This window comes from Drosophila subobscura, chromosome J (genome assembly GCF_008121235.1).
Source record: "Drosophila subobscura isolate 14011-0131.10 chromosome J, UCBerk_Dsub_1.0, whole genome shotgun sequence".
NCBI classification, from domain to species: domain Eukaryota; kingdom Metazoa; phylum Arthropoda; class Insecta; order Diptera; family Drosophilidae; genus Drosophila; species Drosophila subobscura.
Window position 1 is genome coordinate 8,606,861 of NC_048532.1, and position 11,468 is coordinate 8,618,328.

Below are 11,468 nucleotides of genomic sequence, written 5' to 3' on the forward strand. Positions count from 1 at the left end.
CGCGTCAAGTGAATTAAGCGATTTTAAAGCTTTACGCTAAATAAAATTTGAATTGCCAAAGTGTTCGTATTCGTATGGGTGTGCTGCGTGTTCGTGTTCACTTGTGTGTGCAAATTAAATTACGCAAATCAAATAAATGTATTAAAACCAAAAAGGAAATGCACAGAAACCAAAGAGCAGAAAAAATAAAATAAAAATTAAATAAAAACCAAACGGCAAAAGCGAGGAAGCAACGAAAAAATGCAGCAAAAAAGCATTTAATGAAAATGTTAACTCAAAAATACCAACTACAAATTGTGTACAAAAAATTCCACCAATACTTTTGCATCAGTCAAACATTTATCTAAAAGAGCAACAAAAAAAACGAGTAAAATAAAGCAGACGAAATGTTTATATTAACAGTAATTAAATTGCTGCTCATAGCCTTAAATATATTCCCCAGTCGATTTACAAATCGAAGGATTTTGTTTGTCATCTACATGACAAATCTGGTGACGCACGGTAAGTCGTAATGGATATTCAGTTTATATTAATTTTAGTGTTCGAAAAGCTAAAAATATATGTACCTCAACTAAGAGTAATTTTGGACTCTAAAATCAGTTCAATATCCTCCAGTAATTCATTTGTTTGACCGACAACAATCTTATGCAATGTAGATTTAATTCTATTTTTTTCTGTCATAAATTCCTATCTCGAAATTTCCCACGAAAATTTCAATATGCTCCGCATATTCATGGCAACGCATACGTGTTGTCGGGCAGTGTTAAAACTGTCAGATCTGGTCATAATTTAATTAAGAAAATGAGACCTCAAAACGATGGCAACGCAGCAAACACACGGCCTTCCGGCCTGGCCTGGCTCGGTGGACTTGTTCTCTCTTGGTCTGGTCAAAGCCGTGAACCGTGGGACAGGTGCAATGCTGGTGCCTACTGGATGCAAGTAGAGGGGCGCGGCTGCCGCGGCATGGGTACAAACGGTGCTACGGCTGCATGACGCAGATAACAGGCAACAGCAGCCAGGAGGTAGACCGTGTTTTTTGCTTTTGTGCGCCACTTCCGCGGCAATGGCAGAGGCACGAACACGAAATGAATGCATAGAAAAAATAAAATCAAAAGAGAGAGAGAGTGAAACAAAAGTTGCATATTTCAACAGCAGGCGGCAGACGGCAGGACCGGCGTAGCACCACCACCATTCGCACCAAGGACGCCTCGCCTCAACAGGCGTGCTACGTGCCGCCATAGTCGTCGTCGTTGTCGTTGCCAGTGCCAGTGGCCCCGCTCTTTGGCCAGATAAAAAATTGCTTTGTTTAATTATTTCATAATGACGCTGCGGTTGCCTCTGTTGCTCCTTCTGCTCCACTCCTGGTGGCTCCTTCTGCAGCGGCTGCTCCCCTGCTGTTGATTATATTTGGCCTGTGGGTCAGGGATTTCCGGCAACAGCTGCTATTGCTGCTCCATCAACATTTGCACTTCTTTATTTTTATTACCCTGCACACACTCCGCTGGGCTTTAATGACTTTGTTATGGTCTAGAAAAATACCGCTAAGGGCAAACACTGGTTCATTTATATTTGCGCCATTTTAGGGAATTTATTTTTGGATTATATATTTCTATGTAGCTTTGAGGATTATAAATGATTTCAGGGTAAAGATAAACTGTGGAGTTGCGGCGAATATAATTTTAAGAGCCACTTTTGAATATGATTTAATCTGATTAAAGATTTTGGAGTTACCCAAAAGTTTATTTTATTTACTGCCCAATTAAATCTCTCTAATTATAATCTTTATCCACAAACTTTAGAAAACAATCTTTTAGCTCATCTAAGCTTCGTTCTGATATGAAAGCGTAATTTTCATGCGACTAGGATCATGTTTTTGCCAGTACTCTCTGTCTCCCTCTTGCACTCACTAACAAACTAACTAACAGACTTTCCCGGCCTCTGTGGCTTCTCTGCTCTCTTCATTCACAGTCATGATGGATGAGCCACGCTTCGCACAGCCGATACCAAACGTCACCGTGGCCGTGGGCCGTGATGCCAATCTGCCCTGTGTCGTCGAGCATTTGGGTGGCTATAAGGTGAGTAAAAAACGTTGGAGATGGACCATGGAGAAGTTGCCATAAATCGTGCGTAAAAATGAATGCCATGGTCGAGCATCGGTTGAAGGAGTTCTTCAGCCAACGATGGACACTGTCGAAAATCAATTTCATAAATGGCACAAAGACCCAAGTGAAGTCGAATGTCAGAGTGAGACACAGTGATAGTCACAGTGAGGCGGTCCATGTCCATTGACAACTGGAGATGACAGACGTGACAGGGTTTTCAGCCTGTCTCTCGGAAATTATTATATTAAATTCAAGGGATATTTTACACACACATTTGATGAAAGTTTAGGCTTGTCTTGCAGACAGATTCAATGGTAATTTACAGAGATATTCAATGTTAACTTACAGAGAGATTCGGTGTTAATTTACAACAATATTTGATTGCATTTCGAAACTCTAATTATAAAGTTAATTCAACACTCACTTTCGTTGCAAGTCTTACTGCAACTTCTGTGTGCCGCAAGGCAACAATCTGTAAGATTGGCATGCGATCCATACACATCTCAGGCATTGCTTAGACTTTGAATTCATTTCCATTCCCCCTGCTGGCCTATCGAAGCTAGCAAACCCAGTGGAAAACGACTAGAAAATCACTTATCATTTATCTCCCTCAGCTGCCGCTGCTGCTGGCACAGCTACAGCGAGAGTTCATAACAAATCACAAATATTTACTCGCCATATCAACTTCATATAAAACACTGTCCCCAGGACCCAGGGTCCTTCGGCTGCTTGGCTCTTATTGGACTTTTGTCAACATTGGCCAGGACATGCGAGGGGCAAAAGAAAGCCAGAGAAATGAGAAACTCATTCCTGTCACTGAAGCTGGACAAGAGGCAGAGAGCGTAAAAGAGAGAGTCAAGTTGAAAAGTTTGCAGCTGGGGAACAAATCCTTGCAGCAAGAGGAATCCCTTTCTCTATCTTTTGCGTGTGTGTGTGAAAGCTCAAAGAAAGTGCCGAGAAAGACCAAGAAAAAAAGCTTGAAAGAAAAGTGTATTAAAAATGCGGAAACAGCTGTCAAGTTGGCTTTATACCCTGGGTCCCTGGATCCCTGCGTCACACGACATGACGTTCATTTATAATGACAGCGCCCTCGGCCAGCTCCCCACTCAAAGATCTTTCTAGAAGGAGCAGCCAGCTGCCTGTTTGGATAAAATTGACCAAAATCGATAATGTTTATCGTTTCGTTTTGTAGGTGGCTTGGATACACATCGACAGGCAAATGATTTTGACCATTCATCGTCATGTGATATCGCGAATACCACGCTACAGCATCACCTACACGGACAACACGTGGCTGTTGCACGTGAATCAGGCGCATCAGGATGATCGCGGCTACTACATGTGTCAGGTGAACACAAATCCCATGATAAGCCAAGTGGGCTATCTGCAGGTGGTGGGTAAGTAGCGCACCCCCGACACACCCACTTCAGTTCTCATTTCCTGCGTATGCACTTTTGCAGTGCCACCCAACATTCTGGACATTGAGAGCACACCGTCATCGGTGGCTGTGCGTGAAAATCAAAATATCAACATGACATGCCGTGCCGATGGTTTTCCAACACCCAAAATCATTTGGCGTCGCGAGGATGGCGAGGAAATTGCCGTCGAAAAGAAGAAAAAAGGTAAAGGTGGGTTTTTATCAGAGAGTGAGGCGAGTTCATGGTTTGGTTTGAACGTTTAGAGATTGGAAATTCATTCCTTTAACTAGTAGAAAGTTTGCAATGAAAAATCTCTTATTTCACTAATTCGATTTTTCAATGCTTTCTAGTGCTCGTCTATGACGGCGATGTCCTGCCGCTAACCAAAGTCAGTCGCAATGAGATGGGTGCCTATCTCTGCATTGCCACAAATGGAGTACCGCCATCGGTGTCCAAGCGCATTATACTGGATGTGGAGTGTAAGTATCTATACTCCAAGATAGACAAACAGACACTCACACAACACCGAAAAACTATCTGTACTCCTTCAACGTCGTATATTATATTAGTGCGCAGTTTTGCTGCCTTTGTCAGTTTAGTGGAAACACGCGCGGGCACTTACCGGAGCGTACGCGGCCATTCATCCAGGCCCCAGGTAGTGCCAGTGGCATTAAGCCCCCTATCCATCCTCAATGCCCCTGCCTATTCTATCCTCCGAGATATTCCCATCCATCCTGGCAGGAGCCGAGCCACATCCCATCATCCATCCAGGGGCATCGTCTGCTGTTGTACCTGGTGCTCATCAATTTAACTGCACGCTCGTTGCTCCGCGCAATGAGTGACAAACGCAGCTAAGCTGCCGCCATCTAATGCAGCTGATATATACCTACTATATCCACTATATATACAGCAGACATATATACATATCTGCTATGTATGTATGTGTATATCTGGCAGAACTGTGATGGGCGTAAAAGTTATGCTGCTGCTGCTGCTGCCTCCTGCCGTTGCCATTGCCATTGCACACCGTGCGCCAGTAAACGCTTGTTAATCCTAACGAGTTTCAGCCGGTGTGCTCTGCCTTGCCTTCTGCTCTGCTCTGCTCTGCTCTGCTCCTCCTGTTCTCTGCACTGACAATAATTCACGTCACGTACCTGCAATAAAGTCACTTGCCGGCGTTGCACGTATGACTTTCACGGCGTTTTTCTGTGCTTTCTTTTTTTTCTCTCTATTTTATTATGAACGGTTTTGTGCGTGCCCACCTCCCTCCCCCAGCGGAGAGTCTCAGGCATCGCCAGTCCTCGTATTGCAGGTAGGCGTATTGTCAGCAGGTTCTTTCAATTTGGTCGAACACACAGCACACTTTCAGGGGGGTGTGCGGCAGTGCACTATGGGGCATTTGACCACTTTTTGTGGCATTAATTAATAACTTCCAAACGAAACATTATTTTTTGATTTAGTTTTTTGATATGAGTTTATAATAGTGAAAGGAAGGTATGTTGAAAAAATGGGCGTGGCACCGCCTTTTCTTCAGGGTAAAATCGAATTTTTATTTTATTTTTAAATTGAATTAAACAAATAATGATGGGAATAAGTAAAAGCAATGCCATATTAAACTAAAAAAAGTTGTGCCCGGATTTTTAAAAATTTTAAAGTAGAAGATAATCGGATTTTTACATTGACTTCCTTGTATACGGCAAGCAGCTTCTTTTCTTTAATTTGTTGAATGTTGGACACAATAGCACTGCACGTCAGTGCAGATATACTGGAAATGTCTCAACGTTATTATAATTGCACGATTGAGCACGAATTGATCCAACCTGCACAGTTTTTACGATTTGTTTCAATTTTTCCGTGGAATTGTTCAATTTAATCGACAAACCGTGAAAAAAGTTCTTCAAAGGGTCTACAAATATCCCTTATCGGTCTCAAAGCTATCTGGGGTTCGGTTTCAGTTGCTGGAATTCGAGTCTTCGACTGTTGAAAATGAGCAACCTAATGTATAGTTTCGTTGAGGTTGCTTCTGGCGGTTGATGGTGGTTGCAAAAAAAAAGGTATACTTTCTGTGTTAAGTGAGATGAAAAGCCTGCTATATTGAGACGAAGACTGATGGAGATACAATACGAATGCGGAGGTACAGAATATATACAGAGTTCAGGGGGAAATGGGTTTGACACAAGTCGCGATTATTGTGGAAATATTTGTTTAAGAGTCTTTGATGGAAATAAAATAATTCAAAGCACAATAGAGAAAAATATAGAAGCAACAAATCCGATTTAACGTAAGGAATATTTTGAGATTTTAAACCCTTAAAAATACATTTTAAAGCAACTAAAAATCAATCAGAAATTCACCTTAAAATAATTCTGAAATTCTCTTAAATATCCCTAATTAAATCCACACTAAACATGTATCTCAAGATCTATAGATTCTTTAAAGAAAATGAGCATTCCCCAACCAAGAAAAAATGCAATTTATCAGTGTTGAAACAGCCTCTCTGTCTTCCATCCAATACAAAATTTTGCAGTGACAAACCCGTCCGCAGCACGTACTTCCTGCGAAACTTCATTTTTTTTGTACCACCATGAGCCACCCCCTGGCTCTCATTGCTCAATTCTGCTGACGTGTTGTCTTAGCCATATTGTATATTGCTCTACTTGTACGACTGTGCCGGCTGCTCTCTGTGTGTGTCTAACCACGTTGCGTTTCTCTTTCTCAACTCAGTTTTTCAGCTTTGTCATTGCACTTTCATTTTAAGCTGGCAGCCACATGGACCGAAGGACCGACAGACAGACAGACAGACAGAAAAACTGACTTAAAAGAACGATGCAGACAAACATTGAACAGGCGTAATGCTGCTGCTTATGCGTGTGCTTTGCAACGACACCTGTATCCTGTGGCAGGCGCACCCAATCATCTCCTCCTCCCTCCAGCTGCCATTTACATTTGCCCACACCTTTTTCATATCAAACTTTTCTCTCGCTTTTTCCCTATCACACTCTTTATCTCTATTTTGTTTCTGTATCTGCAGTCTCGCCTATGATTTGGGTGCCGAATCAACTTGTTGGCGCTCCATCCGGCACAGATGTAACCATCGATTGCCACACGGAGGCGCATCCCAAGTGAGTTTCTTTTCTCTCTTTTCGTATTACTTTTGCATTTCGATTTTCTTTGACTATTTTTTCCCCCCTTTATTTTTGAGATTTTTCCTGTACAGGGAAAAACCTCTGCTCTGTAAAATGTAGTTTAGAAAATGTGTGACTGCGTCCTCGTCTCTGTGGGTTTTCCAGGTTTATTTTTGTGTTTTTCTTTTGGAATACTCTATTTTGGGGTATGTTTGTTTTTATCAGAAACTTGATTTTTATGAAGTTTAGGAAGTTTATAATTTTAATGGACTTAATTTTACCATAAAATATTAGGCAATTTTTTGTGTTTTTAAATTTTTTCAAATAATACTATTTACCATTAAATTATTATTTAACTGAAATTTACGCAATTGAGAAATATCAAATCAAATATAAAATAAAGTCGAATATTCCATAAATTTCATCGAATTATACCTAAAATTATATTACGATTTTTGCAACAAAATGCATGGCAAAAGTTCATGAAAATGTATTTTAGAGTATTGAAATCTTCGCTCTATGAAATCTCTACCTTTCCTTCCACTTTCATTTGATTTTACATTGCACCTGATTGCAATTTGTTGTGTGTTCGTGTGTGCGTGTGTGTGTGTTTGGTGTGTCTGCGTCTCTATTGAGTTTTGCTCATTCGATTTCTCTTTTGATTTTGTTAAAATATTTACTTTCATTTGAGAATTTGATTAGTTTTTTCTTCGTAAAGTGAAATTTCGTTTTGAAAACCAAAAATATTGAAAACGTTTTACCACCAACAGAGCCATCATATATTGGGTATACAATTCGGTGATGGTGTTGCCCAGCAAAAAGTACAAAACCGACTATACGGAGAACTCTTATCGGTAAGTGAAAAGCAGTATAGTGGCAGTAACAGTATCAGTATCTCTCCAACATAAATAAAATATCTAAGATTGTGTGTTCAAATATTTATCGTGGCATTTGCACTTGCCTCTGCGTGGGGGTCAGGTGCAGACGCAAGTGCTGCTGGCAGAAGTCAAATGTGTGGGGGGATACGAGTACACTCCCCCATTTCTAACCTGATGGCTAACGTATCCGTTACACTCTCGTGTTTTTGGACCTTTTTGCAGCGCCCACATGAAGCTGACGATAAGGAACCTGCAATATGGTGACTTTGGCAACTATCGATGCATCTCGAAGAACTCACTGGGGGAAACGGAAGGCTCCATACGTGTTTACGGTAAGTGCAGCTGTATTGGTAGCTTAAGTGCACTAGTTACAGCAAACACAAACCCACACACACAGAGCTACACTCAATGGCAGAGGTAGAGATAGCTAGAGAGAGAGAGAGAGAGAGAGAGAGCAGAAACAACACACACTCAGAGGCAATGCAATATCGTGCGCCCTTTGTGGCACAATTTTGCCAAAAGCTTTTACCCATAGACCCGGAATATATCCCACATATCCCACTGCCTCTCTATCTTCCTTCCACCCTCTCTATGTTGCCCTCTGGAGCGTTAAACTAAACGAGCGGTGGCTGGTGGCTTGTGTCTGGCCCTATCTGCCCCTCTGTCCTTGACTTCTCTTCCTTCCTTCTCTGCACCTATCGTCACTCCCTCGCCCGACCTCCCCTGGAAGCTTATTGCTCCGTAACATGGCCCCACAACAACACGGAGACACATTCGCCATAAACGTAAACGGAAAATAAAGGTGAATTTCGGAATTGTTTGACTTTGTATCGCCCAAGGAGCCTGCCGTCATGTGGGCGAAGGATAGCTGCATTTATACTATATTTATTTTTTATGCAGTTTCATGTTTTCGGGGGTTTTTCCTACTTCTTACTCTGTTTTTACTGTTTACAAGAATGTAGCAAAGATGTGGGATAAAAGGTTATCGGGACAGACGAAAGTTGAATTTAGTTCTTTGATGTTATTATATCATGGGATTTTTCTTTTCAAACAGTTTTTATGTTTAATTTTCTTTAAATTGTTTTGCTATTTAGAATGCAATGTTGGAAATGTGAGAGCTTAAATTTGTGGAGAAAAATGACTAAATACAAAACAAAACAAATTTAATTAAATTAAATGATTTCAAAAATTGTTTTTAATAATTTAATCGAATGAAAAAAAAACACTTTTAAATAAATATGTATTTAGTTTAAAATATATATATTTATATTTCAATGTTAAATCATTCAGTTGAAACGTTAAATATATTTAATTGAAGTGTTAAATATGTTTATTTATTTCAAATAAATTTGTACATATTAATGGTGAAATGTGAGTGACTTTTCACACTCGAAGCTAATTTATTGGTACTTCAGGTTGTTTTCCCTCTATAAAAAACCCCCAAGAGCAGACAAAATTTTATTTTAACTAAAAATGCATTCATTAAAGCAAAACAAACTTCATTCAATCAAAAGAATTTCCCGGCATCCATTAAACTTGATTCCCATTCAGAGTTTTATTTCAATCCCGCAAAAGTATGCTATAGTTAACACTCAACATGCAGGAAATGTTGACCCTCACCACTTTCCTAGGCATTTATACAAACTTTGTACCAACATCATCGAGTTCAGTTAAGCCTCTCAGCGAGCCAAGCCATAGTGTGGTTGACCTTACCACTAGAGAGGCCCCCTCCCGCGCCTCTTGACACAGAAAGCTAGCCACAAGCAACCACTAACACACACACATACACATGTTTATCCCTCACCGTGTAATGAACAACCATTTGCTATAAGTATTTCTTTTGCAGCAGTTTTTCTTTTTTCAGAATAAGGCACACCTCTAATTAATAATTATGCAATGTTATTCAATTCCATTTGCAGAAATACCTTTGCCATCCACACCATCCAAGCAGGTGACCCACACCACAGTCGAGTCCAGGGAGAGTAAGTATAGTATCTGTCAGAGATGGGGTACAGGGATAACAGAGGGATACCTGCAGGTGCATGTGGGGAATGTGCTATGCTCCGTATTTGTGCTTAACACATTCAGCGTTGAGCGTGAAAGTCACACCAATCCACACACACACACACACACAAGCAGACACGGACAGAGACAGAAATGTAAAGGGAAGGATACAGGATACAGGATACGGCGAGCCACAAACAAAACTGCGAAAGTAGCAGCTAAGCCAGACAGATCCACAAGCAGGAGCTGGGTACCGGGACTGGCGCTGGTGCTGGGACACGCCCACAAAAAGAGATAAAGTAAAGCACTTTTGACTAATTCAGCGTGGGGGGGGGCAGGGTAAAGGGGCCCAGTCCCCACTCTTGTTGAAATTCAAGTCGAGCAGAAAAGTACACACACTTTCAAGTCTCCTATCCTCCCGTTTGCCGGAGTCCGTGTCGCTGCTGTGTGTCCATAGCTCCGACTTCAACTCTGGCAAAGCAATATGCTGGGGATTATGCCGAGGGGAGGGGCCGGGCGAAAGGATTTTCGGGGGCATTAGGTTGGAAACACATTTGAAACACTGCCGCAGAGACGCTCAACGCTGAAGCTGGAACGAGAGCTGGATGCTGAATCCGAAGCCGTAGCCGTAGCCATAGCCTGGGGCAGAGCAAAAGACCAAACATATTTTATTTAAAGTGACTGGCGGGCAGAGAGTTGAGCATAGGGCAGGGCGAAGCGGAGTAAAGCGCGAGAGAGCGACAATGCAACGGAACCTAATCCCAGAGTCAGGACAACAAAGGATGCCATTGCCATTGTTTGTGGCCTCATGTGTGTGTGTGTGCTACGAGTTTTTTCTTCTTTTTGTATCGCAGCCAAGATTTCCACGCAATTTAACTTGAAAACCATGTCAGGTTAGGGTTAAGTTTTGTTTAAGAGACCGCAAACGCAGACTTGTACAATTCGACAATAGTGACCCACTCTGCGATGCAAGATACTGGTACTAAATGTGTATATTATTCTCTTCATTATATACAGACAATATCATACCCTCATCACGCAACGATACAACGAAATCCCTACAAACGGATGTTGGATATGCCATGAAGAACGATTTATATCCTGGCTCTGCCTCCTCCTCATCGGGGCCGGGTGGCAGTGCCTCGGCTGCCTCGTCATCATCATCGACCTCAATGCAGACCTCAGCCCTGCCCGGCGGTGCATCGGGCAATAGCCTGTCCGCATTGGGTGGCAGCTCCAAGGGCACCCTGGCGATAGGCAAGAGCATGTTCTACACGGAGCGACCACCGAATGAGTATTCATCATCAGTGGGTAAGTGCCTTTAGCCCAGTAACTCTTTCAACAATCTCCAGACTGATGATGTTATTCCCCCCTCCACCCAACCACTCTCCAGCCGGACTGATGCCACCGCACAGAGAGCTGCTGCTGCTGCTGCTCAGCTGCTGGCTAACGCTGGGAGCCGGCATCTATCTGGCCATTCGGCTTTGAAATCAATAAATCCTTTGAGTTACTCAATAAGCATTTACAAAATGCAGCCAAAGGGGTGGGGTCTAGTCTATCTATCTATCGGGGGGGAAAAGGGGTTTAGCCTAGGTATATAAACATATTTCATAGCTGGAAAGTATATCAAAAGGAAAATACCAATAAGAATAATGCTTCAAACAACAGCTTGGCTCAGCGCTCACATCCAAGCTACGAGAATTTGTAAAATTATCAAAAAAGAAACAAAACAAAAACTAAAAGAAAAGCGTTTGAAAATATTTTGCAACAACAATAAAATGCTCATTGTATGTACAATACTTATGAAAGAATGGGAGAATCTAAAGCTTAAGATATTCCAACAAAAATACTGAGATGAAAATCTACTTGTATAATACATGAAACTGAAACTTAAAAAAATAACTTAATTAAATATATAAAACATAAACATTTAGTAACAAG

At 41.5% G+C, this 11,468-nt stretch overlaps 1 protein-coding gene across 2 annotated transcripts; it reads left to right on the top strand.

The window, feature by feature from the left end:
• The first annotated feature begins 249 nt into the window (after positions 1-249).
• On the top strand, positions 250-11,245 carry LOC117893491 (lachesin). Of its 2 annotated transcripts, none has more exons than XM_034800124.1 (11): positions 250-501; positions 1,969-2,075; positions 3,295-3,499; positions 3,563-3,730; positions 3,871-3,999; positions 6,552-6,642; positions 7,416-7,499; positions 7,746-7,855; positions 9,443-9,505; positions 10,545-10,838; positions 10,921-11,245. In XM_034800124.1, exons 1-11 carry the CDS (start codon positions 387-389, stop codon positions 11,013-11,015), a joined length of 1,461 nt encoding a protein of 486 aa, XP_034656015.1. In that variant the 5' UTR covers positions 250-386; the 3' UTR covers positions 11,016-11,245. The 2 variants fall into 2 exon arrangements, with proteins under 2 accessions (XP_034656015.1, XP_034656016.1); XM_034800125.1 differs by having other exon boundaries at positions 3,563-3,724.
• The last annotated feature ends 223 nt before the right edge of the window (positions 11,246-11,468 follow it).